This window comes from Prionailurus viverrinus, chromosome F2 (genome assembly GCF_022837055.1).
Source record: "Prionailurus viverrinus isolate Anna chromosome F2, UM_Priviv_1.0, whole genome shotgun sequence".
In the NCBI taxonomy this organism is placed as follows: Eukaryota; Metazoa; Chordata; class Mammalia; order Carnivora; family Felidae; genus Prionailurus; species Prionailurus viverrinus.
In genome coordinates, this window is record NC_062578.1 from 10,483,323 (window position 1) to 10,508,732 (window position 25,410).

The window sequence follows — 25,410 nt, forward strand, 5'->3', positions numbered from 1 at the left end:
AGCTAGGGAGGGGTTAATAAAACTTGCCCACGAGAACATAGACAATAAACACGATGCTGTGGTTGATGTAGTTCGTCCTTGACAACAATGACGTTAGAAGTGAGGAGGTCAACGCTGTGCCATGACTCGTGGGGAAGGAGGTGGTTTAAGGGAGCAGGTCAAGCATATACTGCTGGGCCCAGAGCAGGGACTGAGGACGGTAAAGGTCAACTCTGGGCTTGGGCAACTTGTTGCCTACGTGATACTTTTCCTCTTTAGTGAAATGTTTACGGTTGAGCATCCTTTGAGGGATAAGGTATGGGGGTTGAGAGAATGCGTCCGCATGAAGTGATGTTTTAAAACTCTAAATCTGATTGCCCGTCCTCTACGGACGCCCCTTCGGTGGCTTCCTTCCGTACTGAGAATAAAATCTAGCTCCTTTCAGTGTTCTGCAAGGTCTCCGTGATTCAGCCCCTGTCTGTCTTCCTGGCTTCACCTCAAACCGTGCTTCCTCTCTTCATTCAGCTCCAGCCACGCTGACCTCTGACTTCAATTCAAAGAGACATTTCTGTCCCGGGAGGCTTTGGGCTTGCTGTCCTGAGGCCTGGTGGGCTTTCCCTCACGCTCTCTCTGTCTTGCAAGTCCCTGGTCTTCCTTTAGCTCTGCAAGGTTCCCTCTTCAAAGAGGGCTTTGTAGACCACCCTATCCAGTCCCTTCCTTTATTTCCTTCCGAATGCTTAGATTCTCCAAGATCTTGGTCATTCACTAGTTTACATTTTCGCTATTGGTCTCCCGGACAAAAGGTAAAAGCTTCTTAAGTTCAGGGGATATATCTGCCTACTCTCCACTGCGCCCTCGGAGCCTGGCACGGTGCTCGGCCCTGACCACATGCCCAGGGAAATTTGCCGAATGAATACATGAATGAGGGAATGGGGACAAACAGAGCTCGGCTGGTGCACTGTGGTTACTTGGAATTGTGACTATTATTATCATGTAGCCTTTTATGATTGTACCTTTAGATCTTTCAGAATAGGGAAATCATTTATAATATGTAAAAAAATTGTAACACTGAAAAAGTGTACCTGTGCATACGAATGGCTATTATTTTTCCTTGTCACCACTTAAAATGGAAAAGAAATGGTTTTTTACGTGTCTGTGTACAATGGGAAGGTAGGTTGGTAAATTTCCCGTACGCGCCTGCACGGTTACATTGCAAATATCCACTCACGTGTAACATCAGAGAGCCATTCCTTCTAACCTGGAGAGGGTATTTGTAATTTTCCTGCGATTTGTATACACACAATAGATAGTGGTACATAAACAGACATTCAACCGTTCCAGCAAAATTCCTACCGCCAAAGAGAAAACACACACACACACAGACACAAAAACGTCACAGTAAGCTGTAAAAAAAGTGCTTGGTTTTTTAAATGTAGAAATGGCAATTCGCAGCGTTTATATAAATTGCCGTATACTGAGGGTTGCAGCTCTGAGAATGAACAGTAGGAAAAGTTGCAGTGATGAGCAAATCTGAGGACACTTGTTTTGAAAGTAAAGGCTTACTCAGTATTATGGCATTCTGGCAATCTGCATAACATTAACCAGAGCGCTTTGTATTGGGATTGAGACTTTATGTATTGATTTTCTCCTATGTAAGATGCTCTGACTAGAATTCTATTTAACATCCTCAAAAAGAAACTTAACTTAGGTGAAATAAGGAGAATTCATTTTTTTCAAAGTTCCTCTTATGTGTGGGGCATATTAATCTAAATAATATCAACATGACTATTTCATCCAATGGCTGGATGGATCCACTAATTTGTAACTTCTCTTTTTTTGCTATTGGATCTAATATTTTGTACCTCATTTTTTGGCTATAATTTCACGCACATTCTGTGAATCTATAAATATACAGAAGTGGGAGATGGAATCAGCAGAAAATATAAATATCTTCAAAAGGAGTGAGATAAACTAGGAAGTATGAGATCCATAGTGAGAGAGTACAGGAGAGCTGGAAATTTTAAGGTTAAATAACAAATAGTTCACTTTTCCAAAGAAGACATCCAGATGGCCAACAGACACATGAAATGATGCTCAACGTCACTCCTCGTCAGGGAAGTACAAATCAAAACCACACTGAGATATCACCTCACGCCAGTCAGAGTGGCTAAAATGAACAAATCAGGAGACCAGAGATGCTGGCGAGGATGTGGAGACACGGGAACCCTCTTGCACTGTTGGTGGGAATGCAAACTGGTGCAGCCGCTCTGGAAAACAGTGTGGACGTTCCTCAAACAATTAAAAATAGATCTACCTATGACTCAGCAATAGCACTGGTAGGAATTTACCCAAGGGATCCGGGAGTGCTGATGCATAGGGGCACTTGTACCCCAGTGTTTATAGCAGCAGTTTCAACAAGAGCCACATTATGGAAGAGCCACATTCATCAGCTGATGAATGGATAAAGAAGATGTGGTTATATACACAACGGAATACTACTTGGCAACGAGAAAGAATGAAATCTGGCCATTTGCAGCAATGTGGATGGAACTGGAGGGTATTATGCTAAGTGAAATAAGTCAGTCAGAGAAAGACAGATACCATATGTTTTCACTCCTATGTGGATCCTGAGAAACTTACCAGAAGACCAGGGGGGAGGAGAAGGGGGAAAAAAAGTTACAGAGAGGGAGGGAGCCAAACCATAAGAGACTCTTAAATACATTGAGGGTTGTATTGAGGGTTGATGGGGGTGGGGGAGAGGGGAAAATGGGTGATGGGCATTGAGGAGGGCACTTGTTGGGATGAGCACTGGGTGTTGTATGGAAGCCAATTTGACAATAAATTATATTTAAAAAAAACCCAAAAAGCAAAAAACAAGCACCCCCCCCCAAAATAGTTGAGCTTTCCCACAATGTCATACCTTTAGAATGTGAAAAACAGAGTTGCCTTAGAACAAGAGTGGAATGAAATTTCTTACGCATTTGTTTTTTGCATTCTCTTTTGTTTTCTGCATCAGTGTATTCAGTAGATATTTTCCCTGATGAAAAACTAATTTATACAATTGCTTTAGAGTTGTGGGAAGGGGGTGGATACTTGTGGATGAAAGAGAGTTTTTGTAGGTGAATGGAAGGAAGGCCGGAGCCCCAAGCCACACTGCGCCAAGTAAGAGTCAAATTTGGACTTGCTATGACATCCTGTCCAGTGCTTACAGATTCAGTCCCGTCTCTCTGAGGTGACCTGCCTGAGAAGTCTATGAGACAAAACACATCTTTGATAATCGGAGACCAAAGAGACTCAATCCTTGAGTATTTGTAACAGAAAGGACCAGTATTTAAGATATTCTGAGGCATACATTTTTTTAAGTGGCATTTTCATTTTCAAATGAAATGCTGTGGTTCATTTATGTATTTCTTTAGCAAGCTAACAGCCTAATGATACTGTAATGAGGCTAGAATTTAAGTCAGTTGGCATCTCCTCAGCTAAGGCCAATGGGATGGGGTGTGGGGGAGAGGGCAATTTCAGGGGGGGATGTGGAGAAATACAAAGTTGGCTCAGGATTAAGAGTGTGCTGTGGGGCGCCTGGGTGGCTCAGTCGGTTAAGCGTCTGACTCTTGGTTTCCACTCAGGTCATGATCTCACGATTCGTGGGTTCCGGCCCCACATCGGGCTCTGTGCTGACAGCGCGGAGCCTGCTTGGGATTCTCCCTCTCCCTCTCTCTGCCCGTCCCCAGCTCGCACTCCCTCCCTCTCTCAAAGGAAATAAATAAACTTAAAAAAAAAAAAGACTGCGCTAAAAAAAAAGAAAGACTGTGCTGTGACTAACGCACAGAGCCAATGGTCAGCAAGTGGCCAAGATTTCACAAAAGTCCCAGAGGATGCCACTCTGGTCTTCCTTCAGGTATGAACAAATATTTCCCCCACAGATAGCTTTGCTGAGGATTTACTTTTTCTTTTTCCACAAAGACGATAGCGCCGAAATGCTAAAGTGATCTTTTATGCTTTTAAATGACCATCATAGGCTGCAGTCAGATGGCCACACTCCATCACAGTACCGCACAATCGCGTGTTACCTTGGATACGAGGCTGGCTCTGTAGGCTGCTAGTTGCTTCAGGTACTCCTTCTTAGCAGCCTCGGTTTTCTTTTTATAGACCTGTAACAACAACAAAGAGTCTTAAATTAGAAAGTGCATCTGCTTTTGTTTCCAGAGAACTACAATGCAGAATGATAATTGCACGCACACACATACACACAATTACATAATCGTATATGTCTCCCCAAAGATTATGTTTTCTTACTGGAGCAGATTTCTAAGAAGTATGGCAATAGGCTAGATAAGCAGAAGATTAAGAGTAAAATTTTCCATTTACATTAAGCGTATGAAAGGATTTATCTGGGTTACTTTGAGAGTGGAGGTAGTTGGCTTAGAAAGATGCTATTGATGAAGGTTCCCAGGGAAACCACAAGCGAGTAAAGAAGCCATTCATATTTGTATAATGGGCAGATAATTCTACAGTGCATTAAAATCTTGGTATAGACGGTCCATGCTAAATATAAAAACAAGGACGGACTTCAAAGATGACCGATTCTGTTCAAAAAGTAAATCAAAGGAACAGTTACAAAGTTTGCAGGTTCATCACTATTTTAACAGTTAGAGCCTTGAAGTTCCATTTTCAAAGACTCAGGAGTCAGCTGCGGCAGTCAAAGACACGTTTGGGAGTAGACTGGGGACCCCGAGTGGCCGAGGACGGCACGCCATGCCATGCCGCGCAGCCTGCTCTGGTCCTGCCCTTTCCAACGAAGACACTGGATGACAAGGATCTGTGCACCCCTCACGGTGAGAAGGTAAAAATGTTCTGAAATGCATTTCATTTTACAGAAGCTTTTCAGTTTTCAGAGGGAATCATCTTGAAAATAAAAGCAAAATCGTCCCAAATTGAGCCAAAGTACTGAAAAATGACTTGCTGGTATGCTAAAGGTCACATCGCTAAGTTAAACAGAAAGGAGTCATTAGAGTCGAAAATGAAAGATTAGCAAAGTGAACACGCATGGTTGTCGGCTACCATTAAGTTGATCCTTTCAAGGCTTTAGAATCTGTTTTTGGCAACCTTTTGCAATCAGCCTTAAAGAATAAAATATTTTTCACCATTTACTGTGTAAATGGAAATGTATTTTCATCAATACAACTATTTTAAATTTCCCACATCTTGAATTTCACAGCGGGGAATGAGGCTTGGCTAATATTTTGTAATGGCGAGCTCAAAAACAGACACAGATCAGGACTGAAAAGTGGCTTTAGAATTAGTCAGCGTAGTTAAATATAAATGATGTCTAAAGACGAAATACCTGCCCATGTTGGCAGCGGAGGTCAATTTATGGTTTCTAATGCCAAAGGTGGTTTGCTGAGCCCAGTCCCTGACTGTGAAATTCAAGATCTGAGAAATATTATTTGCTCATGAATATATTAATTAAAGCAGAACATTTAAGGTGAACAAATGACTAACTTTGTCAACCAAATTATAAAAGACCCTATGAAATGAAGGTGCTAATTGTTTTTCAGTTGGGAGGTCTTCAGCCTCGACTTCTGTATTTTGGTATAATAAAAGGCAATCATGATAAGGCAATTATGAATCCGTACAATATCATCATATAATCCTTGTGCCATCTTTACTAAATACAAAACCAAAGAAACGCAAAAGAAGTTTGTTAGTAAAAAGCCAATACATTCCTTGGTTCAAGTACAAGAGGATTGGGAATTCACTAAGCTAATTATTGGAATTCAAATTCAGATTCTCTTTTGAAAATTCGCACGTCAAAGCAAATAAATGCCGGCATGCAACAAATGCCATTGAGTAGTACAGTATGTGTATATTATACATCTCGGTTCAGCCACCGTCAGTCAGAGACACAGAGCTCTCCTGCTTTTTATTGATTTATTTTTTTCTTGAGAGACAGATTTCTGTTTATAGTTTTCCCTTCAACCTCTGCTCCAAGACATGATTTATAATTCGTGATCTTCAACTGACACTGTTTACATTTGCTGTTAATACCTTAAAGCTGTTTTGAGAGGGTTTTGTCCCCACATAGACAGAGATGGTATTCAGGACTCTGAAGCAAATATTTAGTAAATATGTCTTCGATGGTAATATCCACTTGTATACCCAAAACATTTCCATCATGTTTTCATTAACACGCTACTCCAAGTGACCCCAGTCAGCTAACGAGGATTCGCTGAACTCCCAAAGGCGAACACAACATCCTTTGGCCCATAGCGTTGACCGAAGCATCATTTTCTAAGTATCAGTAGATACGATGGTGTTGTCAGAAGGCCTGATTATAGCATCTATCATCTTTCTTGCATTTGGTTTCTACTGAAACAGCAAGTGTTACTCCAGTGCCGACCCTTTGCTGGGCTCCCGGGAGTCAACCTCACACAAAGTGTTAACTTTCCTGAAATTTGTTGATTAACAACCAATGGAGAAAGGTGGCTAACTCAGTATGTTTTGGGCTGCATACGTGCCCCCTGGTTTCACTCTGGGATCGCTGTTGTTACAGGATACCTGACTAGCGTGCAGAGCACCCTGTTTTCTAGAAATGGCTCCCTATTGCCTATTGATGATTGGCTATGTGGGATCATCGCAACAGTGGCCAGATAGCACTTTAGAAAAGAGTAAACTCATCACGTCATATTACGTGGATTGATCGGTCTGCTCTTTCCTGCATAGCTGCAGATGTTCAGAAGGAGGATTCAAAGGGTGGTCATTTCAAGAGGTCTGTTTCTGTAGTTGCGGTTAAAGGGGAGTGGCCCAGAGTGAAATTAAAATCTGACGTGGTTTCCCTGACAGTAATTTAGAACCTTCACCTTTGAGAACTACCTAATGGCTCCATTATTATATAACCTGTATGTCTTACTGATGCTACCTTCTAAACTTGCACATGGATGCTTTCTGAATTCTAGATTTGACGGATACGTCCGAAGAAAGGCCTTCGATGTGTGAGAGAATGATGAAACTGTGTAAGAATTCCTCATGCAGGTGAAGTGGGAAACTCTTACTTTAGAACAGTTATTTAAAACTCCCCAGTAAAAAGTTCCTCAAAAATGTTTCAAATCCTCTATTCATGGATGCAGAAAGTCTCCTACTTGCAGAGGCCGAAGATGATGCTGACTACACTTGGCAATGAACAAGCCTTGCAGGGATCAAACCATCTAACCTAGGAAGATGGGTCTGATTTATGTCAAAGTCAAGTCTGGGAAAGAAACAGTTTCTCTCTCCCTTTCTCTCAGGGAAAGACAAATATTTTAAAGATATGTGGTTCACACAGTAAATATTAGTACTCGGGTGAGCTACAAAATGGCTTCCAAATGGTCGACAGCTGTTTGAAATAAAGTGCAAAGTTGGCCAGATGAGGATTTAAAAATCATAATACATCATTTATCATTTTCCCCAGCTCATCCAAACACTTTTGAATCCATCCTGTCCTAACTTAGTTATAGGCTGTGGTTTGTTATTCTAAGAGAGCTACCATATCCTATCTAAGGACTGCATCTTAGTGGTTAAACTAAAACATAAACGATGGCTAATCTAAAGCATACGTAGATAGACGTCAAATAGCATTTCTGGAGAACCCAAACTCTGTTCATATAATCTAGTGATTCACGGATTCATTTTTGAAATGCACTAAATACCAACATCAACACATGTTTTTATAGGCTGTTAATCCCTAATTAAAATCAGCAGTTCAGTATCAGTGAAAATGATAAACTCAAATAGGAAAAAAGTCTAGTATAATCTGTCATTTTCCTTTTTTACTTTCTGTTCCTTTCCCAAACAATCCATCTAACTCATAGAAAAAAAGGAAAATCTAAATACCGTTTAATTCCTTCTTCCTTCCTTCTTTTCTGCTCTGGCCCTTCGTTAATCTCCATAGTCATAGTTTATTTCAACCAAGCCTTTACAGTAATAATAAGAGAAAAATGTATAATTCTTCCAATTCTGTATTCTATTCAAACACTACAAAAAAAAAAAAAAAACCCTAAAGGCATTTTTCTTTTTGGTTGACTTCAAATGTAGGGTTATTTTTCTTTTTTGTCCCCACTACCAGTCCATATTTATAGAAAATGCTTAGAAGTACAGTTGTGTATAAGAAATAGTAATTTAATCACAATTCCCTGTTGTATCCTTTAGAGATTAACGTTTTCAGCTTCTTTCAATACTGTTATTATTTAAGACAGAGCAAGTGCATCTGTATTTTATATAGAACTTAGTACTTACATGTGGTTAAATTTCCATCACGTGTCACTTGCTCAGCGTTTTCTTAAGCATTCCGGAACTCAAAGAAATTTATAAAGTAGTATTCAAGGGAACGAAAACATCATACAATGTGACAAAAGTCTTACTATCAATTCTTTGGCTGACCATCTGATCCATCTAAATGGTCTATACAACAACGTGTACAGAATGGTAGGCAAGCTCTTTTCTGAAAACAATGACTCCACAATATACGTGTTGATTTACCAAATGAGGATGGTTGGGGCAAGCAGGATGTCATTCAGTTACACTTAACGATTCGTTGAGGGCCTACTACGTGCCGGCTGTGACGCGAGGCACAGAAGCTACGGAATCAAAAAAGGCATTAAAAACATGCCTCTACTGTCTGCATTTCGTGTGTGGGTCAGGCTGTCTGTAAATTTAGAGTCTTCAATTCTTTTGACAAGAAGGTTGCAGTGGTATTATTACTCTCATTCTACAGATAAGAAAACACAGACTGCAATGGATAGTTCTTTTACCCAATATCCTTCGACAAATCTAGCAAAACCATGAGGTGAACCAAACTGACCCAGTATCAAAGATCCACCTTTGTTTCCTCAGTGGCTCCTCCTAGCTGCCGGGGAACTCCCCTCGATGAGTCAGACACCCCACTGTACTGTCTACAGCTGAAGCCCCAGCACACAGGGCCTTGCTTGGGACATCTACTATGTGCCCAGGAAACATTTGCGACCGAGTGTAGACCCTCTGGTTCCTGATCTCTCCTTTTGTGAGTGTAAGCACGAGTGCTCGTGATAAAGTACCGAATTACATCTTCTACCCTGAAATGCACATCAGTGGAAACAGAGGATTTGATATACAGATATGTCACCCGACCACTTCAAGTATTTTCACCAATAACACATAAAGCACAACCAGCTCGAATGAGTATTTTGCTCAAGTTCTCTCTCCATCAGTGCCGTGGAAACTTTCAAGTGCGCTGCGCTTCCACTGTGTATGAGCAAAGGATGTTTCCACATCTGTACTATGTACATTCATGCCTGCGTGCAATAATCCCGTTATGTACCGACAGTTGTGTGTGTGTGTGTGTATATATATGTGTGTGTGTATATATATACACACACACACACACACACACACACACATATATATACCTGCATATATAAATACCTGCATTTTGTTTATTTATTTATTTATTTATTTTTTAAACGTTTTTTATTTATTTTTTTGGGACAGAGAGAGACAGAGCATGAACGGGGGAGGGGCAGAGAGAGAGGGAGACACAGAATCGGAAACAGGCTCCAGGCTCTGAGCCATCAGCCCAGAGCCTGACGCGGGGCTCGAACTCACGGACTGCGAGATCGTGACCTGGCTGAAGTCGCATCCGACTGCGCCACCCAGGCGCCCCTATCCCTGCATTTTAGAAGCAAAACATGCTCATCATTTCATCTCAAAATTTTAATTGCTCAGTGTCACATTCTCACGAATTAAAATGTTCTTATATTCTACAGTTTATAAACGAACGATTGTTTCACGTATCTTGTACTCTTAGTTGAAAAAAAAAAGGCCAAGTGCATTAGCGTTTATAAGGAAGTGGCTGAGATAAACACACGTGTGCATGTTACAGCGCCACAGGATTTTAGTTAACCTTAAGTGGTGTTGACGCAAAATCCAAATTTTACTGCAAGATAAGGGGGAGAAAACCCCGGCAGCATTTATGTAGTGGGTGTTGGAGCACCAACGAGGAGTAAATGATTTGATTCCATGGGCTCAGAGGATTTGTCAGCTGCCTCATAAGTATAATTCTGGCTCTTCATATCCCTGCTGCTTCTAATTTAGCAGGACAGGCTCATAATTGAAGCAAATTAACTATTTACACTTGCCGCTTCTACCAGGGGAAGAGGACACGGCAGCAGGAAAGAATGAGTAGGAAATTACATTCTTGCCACTTGTGTCAGATCTGCCCTTATATAAACACATTAACAGTAATTTCATGAGGCGTCAAACATAGGAATAAATACTGAGGGATAAAATAATGAGGTGTTGCTATTGAGCTGAACTGCTATGGCTAATATCCTTGGATATGAATTATGCATCCTGAAAGAAGGCATATGTTACAGTATTCCAACAGTTTCCCTGCAAGTGATATCTGCTCATTAGGTTCTGGATCTGGAGGTAAATCGACTCTCCTCTTCCATGCACGACGGGACCAACGTTTACAAAAATATACTCCCTGGGCACGGTGGGCTGTGGTTTCTCCGAACACACCAAACTCTGAACAGGCCTTCCACTCCATTTTTAGCATAACAGCATGTTTATTTAGCTCTCTGGCTGAAGCTTTAAAGCCATTTAATGTAATGTAAACAAGAACATTTTGTTTGTAATTTGCTAAATGTATTACAGCCCGCCTGTGTCTCCAATTAGGAACTTGAGGTTCATTTAGTAATTTACATCTGGTTCTGATTTAAGGTGACTTTCCTCTTCCACTTAAGAGCTGACTTTCTGTGGCTAAAAAGGACCCGAGAACCCTTTATCGTTCCTCGGACCAATCCCTCTTGCTTCAACGCTGGACAGACTCCTTAATTTAGTAGGGCTTGGTTCGTTCTCTATTGTCACTGTGGACCCAGATCTTACAGTGCGGTGACCGGAATCAGAGAATTCAGAAATCACGGGGACAGATAAGAAATTTAGCTGAGACCTCCTAAAAAAGATGCTGAGGGCTGCTGAAACTCCAAGGAGCCTAATATACAGGGCGTGATATTGTTAAGTTATTATTTTTCATTCTCTGTAGGTTCCAGTCAGTGGAAGATAAGTAGCAAAGACCAGCATCACAGCAACGCTTCTGCTTTATTTCCCTTTCTCCATCTGGTGCCTTCTGAACAACTTAGCATGCTTCCGAAATGGGCTCTCCATTGTCTTACGATTCATTAGCATTTAAAACCTCTGGTAGGAATCGCAAACGCAATTCTGCTTCCATTCCGGGTCCAGCACCATCTTCCAAAGGATGAAAATGGAGAGATCTCGGATACGTGACGTTTGTTCAGTGGTGTTGGTGGGGATGATTCATAAGGGAGGTTTTGTGTTCCCGGAGGACTTTTGTCACTTCTTTCAGCTTCCTTTTGGTTCTTCTTCTTTGAGAGATTCCTCACAGAAACCAAAGTGCATATAGTTGCTCACTCACCATGGATTCTGAAAATAAAGATCCGCCCTTCTGCTGTGCTTTCTCATTCCCGCCCACCCTCCACAATGAGGAAGCATGTGACATAAACATACAGCGGCTCTATTAGTCATGTTCTCTCTGGCTGTCAAGAAAACATTCAATCGTAATCTCACTAATAGCTGTTTTTCCTTAAATATTGTAATTTTCTGAGCCCCTAATAAATCATCAATAATTTTGTCCATTTTTCCACAGTTTGTGTTTATATCTGTAGCTGTTCATAATTGTGGGCTATTATGACAACAGGATTTGTGAACAATTGTGGCACGTGAAATCCTAGCTTCCTACCCGAACCAGCTGCCTACACAATGCCAATAGCATCACGTGGGGCTCTTGCAACACGCCTAAATTTTGAAGTTTAATGGTCTGCCTCTAATCGGCTCCAGCAACATTCTTTTAAAAATACATAGCAGTGTGTGTGCTCCCAAATTTGAATATTAGATGAGTAAAAATACAATTAATTTAAGTTCGGAACAGAGATACTATGTGATGTTGGCACAGTGAGTCAACATAAAGGGAAAGAACAGGTGGTAATACACATAATAACACTTTGGGAGATGCCGCTGAAATTCTCTCAATGCCCAAATGTGCATTCGAGGCAGGCATGTTCGCTTTGCTGGCAATTCTTGCAAAGTGGGGGAGAAAAGCTGCCACATAGCAGCAGGGCAGTGGCCCGTCTGCTGCGATACGCTCCCTTTTGTAAGCACAGTGTCTGATTTCATTCATTTGACCCTCTCTCTGCTTGTGCCTGGGATGGGCTTGCATCCACTGGGCCTTACCAAACCATACTTTGTAGCAAACTCTTCAGCCTTCCTATCTTTAGTAAGCAAGATCAGCTTTTACGAGGAGAGGAAAAACTATGCTGAACCCCTGTTAAGTCAAAGGAGCATGGAGCCTGGGGACAAGCCACGTGAGTGACCCACGCTGCTCCCAGTACCTTGATTTGGTAATGGTGCTCAACTTCTTAAATATCAACTTAAAATTTTTTTTAATGCTTATTTTTGAGAGCAAGAGAGAGAGAGAGAGAGAGAGTGAGAGTGAGGGAGAGAGAGAGAGAGAGAGAGACCAGGGGAGGGGGAGAGAGAGAGGGAGACACAGAATCCAAAGCAGGCTCTAGGCTCCGAGCTGTCAGCACAGAGCCCGATGTGGGGCTCGAACCCACGAACCCCGAGATCATGACCTGAGCTGAAGTCGGACGCTTTACCGACTGAGCCACCCAGGCACCCCTTAACTTTTTTTTTTAATAAGATAAAAAGATGGGTATTTTTAACAAGGTATTTTCCAAAACAATCTTGGCATAGCTTTTTAACACCTGGATTCTGATTATGAAATTGCTTTCAAATATCCAATGAGTTATACAGGCCAACTGCTATGTAATTTCAGCCTTTATTTTTTATTTATTTAAAAAAATTTTTTTTTTAACGTTTACTTATTTTTGAGACAGAGAGAGACAGAGCATGAACAGGGGAGGAGCAGAGAGAAAAGGAGACACAGAATCCGAAACAGGCTCCAGGCTCTGAGCTGTCAGCACAGAGCCCAACGCGGGGCTCAAACTCACGGACCGTGAGATCATGGCCTGAGCCGAAGTCGGACGCCCAACCGACTGAGCCACCCAGGCGCCCCCGGCCTTTATTTGTAAAACAAATTCTTCCCCCAAACCCCGAATATTTCTGCTAAGAGAGAACCTAAAGGTGGACTCATTACAAGTCACTTATTACATGGCAAAGAAAATGCAAAAGAGAAAGCGGAAAAAGTATACGTGTCATGACACGTATACAATTATAAATCCTCAAATGTTACATCATAGCTGCGAGTCTATCCACATTAGAAAGGCTCAGCCCCGATTTGAAAGGCAGTATGGGAGAAAGGGAGTAATTTTCCTTTTTAACATGACAGTTGAGAATAGAGAAGCTCATATTCTTTGGGCCTGTGAATGCTTTATATGGTCACACAAAAAGAATGTGGAATATTATCTTAATGTTCCCCTCTTGCTATAATAAAAATAAACGGCCTTATTATAATAGAATTAGTGGGAACAACCTGCAGCATTATATTTGCTGCCTTGAGGAACGACCCGATTTTCATCATATGAGCATTATTCTTTTCCACCGGAAACACGGGTATAGGCACTGACTTTTCACGGTGATAATGTGAAGGCCCAATCGTGGGCTAGGGAGGGTCTTTGTACACTTCCCCCTTTGAAACCACTGGTCTTCAAATCACACGAGCTCTTGAGTTCCTTTAGTGAATGTGGGAAACAATTAGGAAAAGGTATCTGGGGTCAGGGAGAGAGATAAAAGGAGTCAGACGAGTGATGCACAGATGTTTCGTGGAGTAAAACTGTGGGCAAAGCCGAAGCTAGAGAAGCACATACGTGCCTCGGAACAACCCCCCCCCCCCCCCCAGCTTCGTTGCTGAGTCTTGGGTAGAGGGAGGGCTGGGTCTTCAGGAGGGAATCACGTGTGTCCTCTGATGAATGAGACTTCCTGCAATCACTTTCTGAATGTCTCCTCTGGGAAATTTCATCTCACCAAGCAAAGGAGTTTATAGTATTGGAGCCTGGTACCTAGCTAAGAATACACACAGGGGTGATCAGAGTGGAGACAGGGGTACATCCCGTTGTGTGGCATCAGGGATGGCTCTGGGAGGCATTATGGTTACAAAATCCAGGCAGGAATGGGGTTGGGATTCCTGGTCTCATGTGCACTTAGTTCCTCGTTCAGCAACGCTCTACTGAGTGGAAGAATGAAGTCACTGCAGAATCCCACCAGTGAATGTCCAACATCAGCTGGGAACCACACCTCAGCTTTGGGAGGGTGGGAGCGAATTTATCTGTGATAGGCTAGAAATCAGCTCTAAAACCCCCAAACAACTGTATTAGGGGTTCAGCAGAATCACAGAATACATTGACCACCCTCTTAATAGTGAGATGGATGTTTTAAATGAGTGCACAATGTTCCAGTGGGGTGTTTTCTGTCCCGGAAGATGAGTCTTGCAAGATAACAGTAACTATATGCACCAGCCAAGTAATCTTAGATGAACCATTCAGCGGAACGAGGGACTCTGTTTTGTTCTCTGCCAGATCTCCAGTGTCCAGAACAGTGCCTCAGGGCACATAGTAAATGCTCAGCGAACACTTGTTAAATGAATACATGAATGAATTTAACTATCTGGCTCTATTTCATGACCTACAAAATTGAGATAAAAGTGTCTATGAGCACTCAGCAGAACCAATGAGACAAATCATGTGAAAGTTTTCTGAGAAGAGTAAGAAACTATATACATTTAGATGTTGATCCATACTCACAAGATACAGGTGCTTCTAGATGTATATAGCTTTGAGACTTTCTGTTGCTTACCCACTTCCCTGGACCTGATGAGGAAAGGTGAAGGTCTCTACCAAGAGTCAAATGTGAGATTAATACACCATTATTAGTACCTTTCCGTATTCTGCAACAGCTGAAGGTGCATCCATGTAATTGTTTCAATGACTGTAATTTAATGATAATGCTTGCCTATTTTTTTTTCTTTTTGACAATGAAATTCTAGATGGTGACCATGGCAATCTACTCCATGGTTTAGAAATATGGGATCAGTATTGCTTCTTCGTTGAGGTGGGCTACATCTGTGTACTGAGCTCTTAGCTCTCTCTGTGATTCCCATCATCCTTAAGACCTTCTGGGCTACTTATGCTGTGGCTGAGATGCTCCACATGGCCCTCCCTAAGCATGGTCCTCACATCGTGGCAATCCACACCAGAAGAATATAACCAGGCATCTGGTCCCATTTAACACAGCCTAAAAATATGAGTATATGTGGGATTGAATAACAGGCTCTGGTGGTCTTTAGGGAATGGCTAAGGTTCGTTTGGCAAAGAGCAAAGAGGGTTTTGATGACCAAAGGGTACATAATAAGTGCTCGAGAGAGGTGTACACAGTTTTCAAAATACTTTCAGTATTTTTTTTTTTTTTTTTTAGTCTTTATGATCACATTGGCAACGTTAAGGAATGATGTAATCCTGGCTGGGACATGTAAAAGTCCTTCCAATAGTAACTACAGTATATAAACGTCGAAACAAAGGAAACTAACATGCTATTTACGAAAGAGTAGTAAAGGAGTATAAACTTATGTGAAAGTCTTTTGAAGTCTGGTTCCGACAGGGCACATTCTCACCCTTAATTCTGGTATCGGAAAACTTCCTCCGAAGCTGGTTTTTTTTTTTTTTTTTAGAGTGCATACTCTTTCTTTCTTTTTTTTTTTTTTTTAAATTTTTTTTCAACGTTTATTTATTTTTGGGACAGAGAGAGACAGAGCATGAATGGGGGAGGGGCAGAGAGAGAGGGAGAGACAGAATCAGAAACAGGCTCCAGGCTCTGAGCCATCAGCCCAGAGCCTGACGTGGGGCTCGAACTCACGGACCGCGAGATCGTGACCTGGCTGAAGTCGGACGCTTAACCGACTGCACCACCCAGGCGCCCCATAGAGTGCATACTCTTTCTTAAACCACGTTGATTCCCACCAGCCCACTTTGCATTCTTTCTTACCTGTTTTTGCTCTTCTCCTAAACCATCCCACATTGAAGCCACAATTTTAGAGACTTCACCAAAGGTAGCATTTGGATTTTGGCCCTTGATGGCAGCCTGAGTATCACGAAAGAACAATGCATACGCAGACACAGGCTTCTGAGGCTCATTGGGGTCCTTCTTCTTCTTCTTTTTTGGGGTTTTTGGCTTTTTCCCCATGTCAGACGCAGGTCGCTTCTCTCCACCATTGATCTGAAATAAAAAATCAAATCAGAATTACGGAGGAACTAAGAATATTTGGCAACATATCATATTGATCTCCTTGGTGGCTTACACGGATATACTCGTCACGCAAACACAGACATTCCTCAGGGGCACCTGGGTTTGTCGCTGTTGTTGTTTTTTGGATAAAACTACCTTCATATTTCCTGCAGTTGCCATATTTATCCTTCTTTCAGCCTATTTTACATACCTTTCAAATAGCATTATTGATTCTTTTTCTACTATTGTTATACTATTAAATATCATCCCTTACCCTTCAGCTTCTCATTTTTCCCATTGAGGAAGCTGAATGAGAAGCAGCATTGTAACTGTGACGGCAGTGGATTCCTCTTGTAGTGACCCTATTGTATGATCCATCTAACTTGTGTTCTTTGGGGCAGTTTAGCCTTTTTTTCCTAATTATGATTTTAAAACCATGGTGGGTGACGTGTCCAATAATAAAGTTGGAGGACGTTTGATGTTGCACTTAGGTCTATAGAAGGCTAGCAATGCTCATGGTTTAGAGACTGGCATCATCTAGACAGATCAGTGCTGTCCAGTGGAACTTTCTGTAATAAGGATAAAGTTCTATAGTCTGCATTATTCGAAAGGGTAGCCACTTGCCATATGTAACTAATGAGCACTTGAAATGTGGCTGGACTAAACAAGGAGCAAAATTTAAAGTTTTATTTCATTTTGAATGCTTGAAACTTAAATAGTTACATGTGGACAGCGGCTATCATATTGGACAGTGCATCTCTGGAGACCTTCTAGATTCCAGATCTTTCTAGAACAGCTCTACACTCAGTTTAAAAATTGGTTCTATTTTCTTCCTTGTCCTCCAGTATGGATATCTGGGTGATCTCAATTGTTATTCTGATGCAGGTGGGAAAAGACATCCTGAATCGTTTTAAGGCACCTGCATTTGAATATTACCTTTGACATTAGCTAATTATATGTGGTGTGACTTCACCTCTATAGAATGGGGGATTGTGGCTCGGATTTCTCTCTGGCCCTAAAATCCTATGAATCTCCACGAATATCAAATAGTGCTGCCTCCGTTGGGATCCTCTGCTCAGGCACCCCCCCCCCCCCCAACATAAAGGCACATGTGCGCTCTCTCCGGATAATGCTGCCATCATCACATGAGGTACGCTGCACCTTCCCCTTCTGCTGTTGTTGCTTCTTTCCTCTCTGCAAACATATGTACAAGCAATACGTATCTCATCCAGAAAAATCGCTAGGCAGGGGAGTTCGTGTAAAATGACTGCCAGCAGTGGAGAGAGAGCGAGCATGGTGTCCAGTGGATATGAGGCCAGAGGATCTCGACTTATTCCCTCCTTTGCTGTTTTTGCCTGTGTAATCTTGAGCAAATTATAGCTTTCTCTGGGCCTCCATTTTCTCTACTGCAAACCAGCTGCGGTGCCATTTTGTGGTTACCGAGATGGTATATATTTATATTTGCTTAAAACTTTTAAGATGTTAATTATGGCAGGCACCCAAAAAAATTCACTGAATGAACGGAAAGAAATTTGTGATGCCACACTGTCATCGTTTAAAAGATCTGCTCCGAGAACTAGAGGGAGACAGGAAAAAAAGCTACATGAATTCTTTGCCTTGTTTTTAGTGAGAAAGATAACTAGAAGCTTGTCATTTTGAAATTGCCTACTGAAGGAGATCAAACACCCCTGCGGGGACAGGATGCTTTGAACCCGGCGAACGAAGGTAGATTAACGCTAGAAGATATCTTCCCCAGGATGGATCTGAGAGGTGATCGTGTGAAATTGTTGGTCCCCACGTAAATCTGCGAGAGGTCTAGCATGTTAAGACTGAGTTGATCCTGGGCAAACTGGTGTTAGTTATAGACTAAAAAGGTGGGCAGACATGACCTAGAACAGTGGCTCTCCAATACGGCTGTCCATTAGAATTGTCCAGAAACTTCTAAATAATATTCGATGCCCAGGCTTTACTCTACACTAATGAAGCAGAATGCTTATGAGTAGGAGGCACTGGCCTCAGACACACCCTCAACTGTAGCGTTCTCACTGGTATTTAATTGCTTGAGAGACAAAGCAAACAAAAAGTCACCTTTCTCTTTGCTCCTATGGGATACACATGGCGTATCTTTCTTTCCTCTCTTCACAACTAAACTCGTCCACGTGGTTGTCCGGGCTGGGCATACACAACCTCTGCAACTCATTTCAGTGTGCCTTCCCCATCACTTCGCTCTCAGTTCAGGTCACCGAGGGCCACTATGCTTTCCTGATGTCTTTCGCTGTAAACTGTCTTCTCTCATGAGTTTGTACTTAGGTAATCTCCTAAGCACACAGTTTCCATTACCTTCTGTTGGTGGACAACTGCCAAACTCATGTTTCCCCTGAATTGTGAACACACTGACATGACTGCTAGTTGACATTTCTATTTGCAAGCCTCTTTTACTTTTTATGTATTTTTATTTTTTAATTCTATTTTTGTTATTTTAGTGTTTATATTTATTTTTGAGGAGAAAGAGAGCGTGAATGGGGGAGGGGCAGAGAGAGACAGAGACACAGAATCCGAAGCAGGCTCCAGGCTCCGAGCTGTCAGCACAGAGCCCGATGCGGGGCTCGAACCCACAAACCGTGAGATCGTGACCTGAGCTGAAGTCGGGTGCTCAACTGACTGAGCCACCCAGGAGCTTCTCTACGTCCAAGTCTTAAAGTATCTCAAACTCAGTCAAGTTCGTGTTATTCACTTGTGTAATTCTGTGCATTTCTTTGAGAACACACATCATACGAAATTATATAATAATTTAAATGTTAGATCTTCTCCCGCCCCAGACTGTAAGCACCATTAGGGCAGGTCCACATGTGATTTTGTTCACTAGCACTTATCATGGTTCCTAACACATAGTAAGTGCTTAACATTTGTTAGAATAGTAATAAAAATTATAACATAAAATAATAACATAACTTAGAGGAGGAATAAATCAAAGCAGAAGTGGTTTCTGTTATAGGAAATTAAACCATGCTAATTCACTTGGGAGCTTTAGGACAATAAGCACATATGCAGTAAGACAGAAAGCAAATAGACTTTTAGAAAATATTTGATACATTAATAGTCATTCCTCTGGGTTATAGACTGAATCTTCATGATTTTCTTCTTTGTATTTTTCATAATATTTTATAAACATGACCATTCTTATATTTGTAATTATAAAATATTTATTAAAAAAAAATAGAAAGGAGTTAACCAAAGTCCACAATGAAGAATATTAAAAAAATGGAGGGATCATGATATTGGAGGTCATGTTGCTTCAAGGATTGAAGATATTTAGAAACAGGGAACAAAGTGTAGGAAAATAAAAAAAATTTCATTTGAAATTTCAGTTAAAAAATTAGTGACGTATTAAAATTTCTATGATTGCAGAGGTTATCAATCTTTTTGGAAAATACCCAAATGTCAATCACAGAAGTCAATATCCTATGACGCAATGTAAACGTACTTATTAAAAGATTTTCCCAAATTATTTAAATAATTTCCCTCCTCCACTGTCCAAAATTGTCTTCGAACCGCTGAACTTTATGCAACCTTTCCTTTTTAAATTGTTATTTGGACAGTCGGGTGCAAGCCTGATTGAGTGATTACCGATTGATATTTATTTAAGTTTATTTATTTATTTTGAGAGAGACACAGAGAGTAGCGGGGAAGGGGCCAAGAGAGAGGGAGACAGAGAATCCTGTGCTGACAGGATGGAGCCTGACGCGGGGCTCGATCTCACAAACTGCGAGATCATGACCTGAGCTAGAATTAAGAGTTGGCTGCTTAACCAACTGAGCCACCTAGGCCAGCCACCTCTGCCATTAAGGAAAACTGGCACCCGAGACATCCAAGCTAAAGGCTACACACAAAATATTTACGTCTCAGGATTCACTTGTCTTTCCCTCAGTAATTAAAGTAGATCACTAAAACTATATTCTTGGATCATAATATTCTGACCACTTACAGAATCGCCCGTATGGAACTGAACTGGGATTTCAGCTATGCCCTGACTTCCATCGCAGGCTGATAGAAGAGGAAAAAGCAAAAACAAACACTATTTATGAAAGGTCTCTATTTTTTTTAAATTTTTTAAAATATTTATTTTTGAGAGAGAGAGAGAGAGGAACAGAGTACAAGGCGGTGAGGGGCAGAGAGAGAGGGAGACACAGAATCTGAAGGAGGCTCCAGGCTCTGGGCTGTGAGCACAGAGCCCAAGGCGGGGCTCGAACTCACGAACCGTGAGATTGTGACCTGAGCTGAAGTCGAACACCTAACGGACTGAACCACCCAGGCTCCCCAAAAGCTCTCTATTTTTAAAAAATAAAAATATTTTAAACAATAAAAATAAAAATATTTGAAGGGAATCAGTGTTCCTTGTATAAAGATTTATTGGGTAAGCACAACATCTTTGTTTTTAGGGTGCAGCATAATGGAATGAAAAGTCCTCATTGTGGTTTGATATCTAATGCATCCAACTACTTGGGCAGTGCTATGTGAGTTTAAGGGTGTCTGCCACATGACCCTCCTGAATATTTATTTTTCATTTTTCTTGCGTTCCTGAGGATACAGAAATGAGCTATTGTTTTAGATTCTGTGTAAGGAACCGGGGATTTGTAAGGCCTACTTTCTGGAGGTAGCTTCATCATGTATTTGAAAAGCACATGATCATTGCTCATATGCAAAGCCTCCTTGAGGAAAAAATCATTGTTATAATTTGGATCCACTTACGTGCCAGTAACAGATTGCATTTTGAAAGACACCTGGCTTTTTTGACCACCAACTACTTGGGATGAACACGATGATGAATATCATTACGGTGGAAAAATCAGCTAAATGGATTTGTAATAGGTCCCCGAACCTTAATTTTGAGTATTGTCTAGATCCTGAATTCCTACTTAGACGGATGAAAGCTTATAATTTTACATCCTAATTTTCTAAGAGACCCTGACTTCTAAAGTCGAGAGCAGCACTGTCTCATAGAATGTTCTGGAAAGACGGAAATATTCTCTGGGCTGTCGGAAAGGGTGGCCGCTAGCCACATATGGCTCTAGAGCCATACAACTGATAAAGTGTATTTTCTATTTATTTGATTTTAATTAGTTACATTTGAAGGTGCTGTCATGCATGACTAGTGGCGACTGCAATGGACAGTACAGCATTGTGTACCGGGCACTGTTTTAGAGCGCAACATTTCTAAAGTTACTAGAGCTCTAAAATGAGAGCGTTAAATTTAATCCCAACATCATAAGCCGTATAGAGAAGAAACCGTATAATGCAAAAGTATAAACTCCCCGTGATGACAAGCACATTTGAAGCAAGGACCAGGTGCCATTTCTGTGTCCAGCCTTGTTAATTTCTCCCAGCCTTGGTATGGGGTCCTACATGCTGTGGATCACCACACACGTCCACTGCTGTATCTTACAGCACCGGGCAGAGGCTCAGAGTTCCAAGACAAAGGGCATTCGAGACAAATGTAAAAGTTGTATGAAAACCAAAACATGGCTGGGTTGTAATGGCCCTAACTGTAATCCTGATCACCGACAGATTTACTTGACATCCGATTAAGGCACTAATGAATAAATAAATACATACACAAATGCATAAATAAATATTACTCTCACATAAGCTTCACGCAGACGCATGGGCTTCCTGTAACTTACTCGTAGACATAGATTTATTTCTACAATCCCTGGAGGTGTCCTTAGGCTCCTGGTAACCCACTCCTGTCATGTCTTATTGCTTAATTATAGTGATGTATTTAACTTATTTATCACAAGAAAACAATAATTTTTCACTTTAAAAAAGCGTGTGTTAACGGTGTTGCTTAGATAATACTTCTTAAGAATACAGAGTACGCGAGTTAAGACTCTCAAGGAAAGAGAATCACTGATATTGAAATGTCCCTGGAGAAGCTAGAAACGTCTATAAGCATATTTAAAATAAACTGCCGCGGTCCCAAAGCCTTTAATGGAGCTGGGAGAGCTGTTTAATGCACACTATCTTGCAGTAATCGCTGGAGTTTAAAATAGATTTTAATCAAGCACCATCTGCATAATAGGCTGAACAAACAACATGGAACTCTACTTATAACTCTTATCATATAAAGTAAATATTATAAAATCTTCGCCATAGAAACAGGACATATCACAGCACTTTTTGTGATGGTGCTGTTGCTGTAAGTGAAAAATTTTGCTACTTAAATTCATTCTCTCTTTTCTCTCTAAACTATGCCGTCCAAAATCCCCTTATGAGAATAAATTCAAATAAGCATGGAAAGTAAGTCATCTGGTTACTCTGAAATCAGCAAGGCTGCAATAATACTTCTTTCATTTTGCAATCAGGTTTATTATTATCATTAATAATAACAGTACATTCAGTGACTCAAAACATCAATTATAAAAAAAAAGGTTTGTGAAATGCTACACTCCTGAAATGATTCACCAGTGTGAATGTGTATCATCGTTTATAAAGCAAATTCATTTTTAAGGATCCCTGATCCTGCCAAACATAGCTGAGTATTGCTTGAGGATGATGAGTTCAGCAAGGGTACTCAGTGGCCTTATGTAAGGATACGCAATTTGGGCCACTGTCCAGAAAAACTACGTGAAAGTGAGGAGGAGAGTTGATTGCAATTATATATACCTATTATATTTATATTTGTCAGTTCTGTGGAACTCACATGGTCTGTTCCAAATGTGCCTCTCTGGGACAATACTTTTCACTTCTTATTCTTTTGGAAAGAGGGTTTCTCCTGCTGTGTGTAGAATGCGCAAGGTGCCTGTGTTCAATCTCACTTTATTTTTACTCCATGAATGAATAAAGTGTGCCCAACGATCTAGGGCGTGAATCGTCTAGGAACATATACACCTTGAGAATACTTCGTCCTAGTATGATTTAATTACTCAAATGGATTTTAGGAACAACTATTTAGAATTGAGTGCTGACTGGCTATTTGACTGGATTTTGTTATTTTTCCCCAGAACTACTCTGTTAGGCTCAGCCTTCACCAACGGGATACTTTATTTTTGGTAAATAAGGAGTGAATATTTTTTTCAATGGCTGGGATCGAAGGAATTCTTTAAAAGTATCATACATATTATATTATACCAGCTGAAGTGTTGAACAGCTGCATACTAAAGACAGTTCAATGAGGAAAATACGAGACTTCGGAGTCCCAATTTGCTGTCCTATTGCTTGATAATGTGACTTGACATTTGGTTCTAACATTGCTTGATTTCACTCAGTGTTTATAGAAACCTGTCTGCTTATCATTTTTACTTTGTACAGGAATCTTCTTGCCGTCAGAACGGTGGTAAATAAAAAGCACTTTTCTAAAGGCTTATTTAATTGTTGCCGTAGTGACTTAGCCTATTTGTTCTGAGGAAAAAACCTCTCTCTGCCCAGCATGGCAAAGTACACGCACTGATGAACTAGCAGATTAGTAAGAAACTCTTAAAAAAGCAAAAAGTAAGTGAAAGCAGGGACCCAAAGGAGTGAGCCGAGTACGGAAGCCAGCTTTTGTCTTCAAGATCGTTGCTGAACCTGGTAAAATTGAGTCAAAGGTTCAACAGATAGCAGACAAAGCCCATGGCTGACTGAAAGTGAGGTGCTTAACAAGAGGGTTCCTATCAAAGTCAGGACAGAAAATAACTAGACTCTCAGTGCCAGGGTGTGATAAAACAACTTCCCCTACGTGCGCCCTCTCAGAACCTGCAAGGACCATACTGAATGAAGAGTGGAAAGTATCTTTTGTGATAATTCATGGAGAGAAACCAGCATTTGTTAAGGACTGATACCCTGAATGCGTTCTACTTGGGTGACCTGGAAAGACTTCAAGCCAGGAGTGGTTCTAGTCATTCCCAGAAGAACCCTCCTGTGCATAAGGTCCGATGGAATCCTCATCAAGTTCTAATGCACATCAGCTTTTATTCTAGAAGCCAAAAAGCAAAAGCAAAACACGGCATCAAAAGCAAGAGCCAGCAGCAGCTATGGATGATAGAAACTGACCTCCAAAGAAAGAAGGTGCTGGAATTAGCGAACTGTCAAAGGAACAAAAGGGTGACATATACGGATAAAGAGCAATCAGCTAAAAAAACAGCCCAACCAGATTTGAGAAAGAACCACATAAAACCAGAAATACAAAATAATTGAAATGAAACCCTTAATAGGTCGTCTTTAATTTCAGATCACATCTAGCTGAAAAGAGAATTATGAAGTGGGAAAATGACATGGATAAATTAGTCAGAATATAAGACAAAGGGGCAAGAAAGTGGAAAAGATGAAAGAAAGTCTAGCGCATAATGTATTAGCATTCAAGAATGAGAAAGGAGCCAGATGGGACAGAGGCAAATATCTGAAAAACAATAATGGCTGAAAATTCCCCGGGACTGATTTAAACAGAAATATTAAATTCACGGTAAGTTTAAAGGCCCACACACATCACAGTGAAGCTGCCAGATGCCAAAGGCAAGAGAAGATCTTAAAACCAGTCAGAGAAGCAAGGCAGATTGCTTTCAAAGAAAAGACAGTGGAGCAGTAGAATTCTCGAAAGCAATCATAAAACTCAGGATGCAATGGAGAAATAGAATATCTTCAATATGATTGAAGAGAGTCACTAGCAACCTAAAATTCCAGACACAGGGAAAGTAGTTTTTAAGGTAATCAGGGTTCCCATATTCCTTGTGAAAGCAAATTTAAAAAATTTTTTAATGTTTATTTTTGAGAGAGAGAGCGAGAGAGGACGTGAGCAAGTAGGGGAGGGACAGAGAGAGAGGGGGACACAGAATCCGAAGCAGGCTCCGGGCTCTGAATTGTCAGCACAGAGCCCGACGTGGAGCTCGAACTCCCAAACGGTGAGATCATGACCTGAGCCTAAGTCGGGTGCCTAACTGACTGAGCCACCGAGGCGCCCCTCGAGAAAGCAAATTTTACAGGCATGGGGAAAACGGTATCAGGTGCAAGAAAACACTAAATATGTAGAAATAGCTAAAGGAAAAAAGACTGTGAAAGTGCTAAAAATAATGCTTCATGGAGTTTATTGAATGACATAATTCAACTAAATTATGATTGAAACAACAGCAATAACTGCTCTGCTATAAATCTGAAGGGGGGGGTGTTTGGAGTTAATATAAGAGTAAATATATT

At 41.0% G+C, this 25,410-nt stretch overlaps 1 protein-coding gene across 5 annotated transcripts in view; it reads right to left on the bottom strand.

The window, feature by feature from the left end:
* The window catches only part of TOX (thymocyte selection associated high mobility group box), a 308,315-nt gene that overhangs the window by 18,525 nt on the left and 264,380 nt on the right, over positions 1 to 25,410 (bottom strand). For all 5 annotated transcript variants that reach the window (XM_047842350.1, XM_047842354.1, XM_047842351.1 and 2 more), the window contains exons 5-6: positions 16,006 to 16,236; positions 4,050 to 4,130 (exon numbers count right to left, since the gene is read on the bottom strand). In XM_047842350.1, coding sequence (XP_047698306.1) covers positions 4,050 to 4,130; positions 16,006 to 16,236 — 312 coding nt within the window. The remainder of the gene's footprint in view (positions 1 to 4,049; positions 4,131 to 16,005; positions 16,237 to 25,410) is intronic.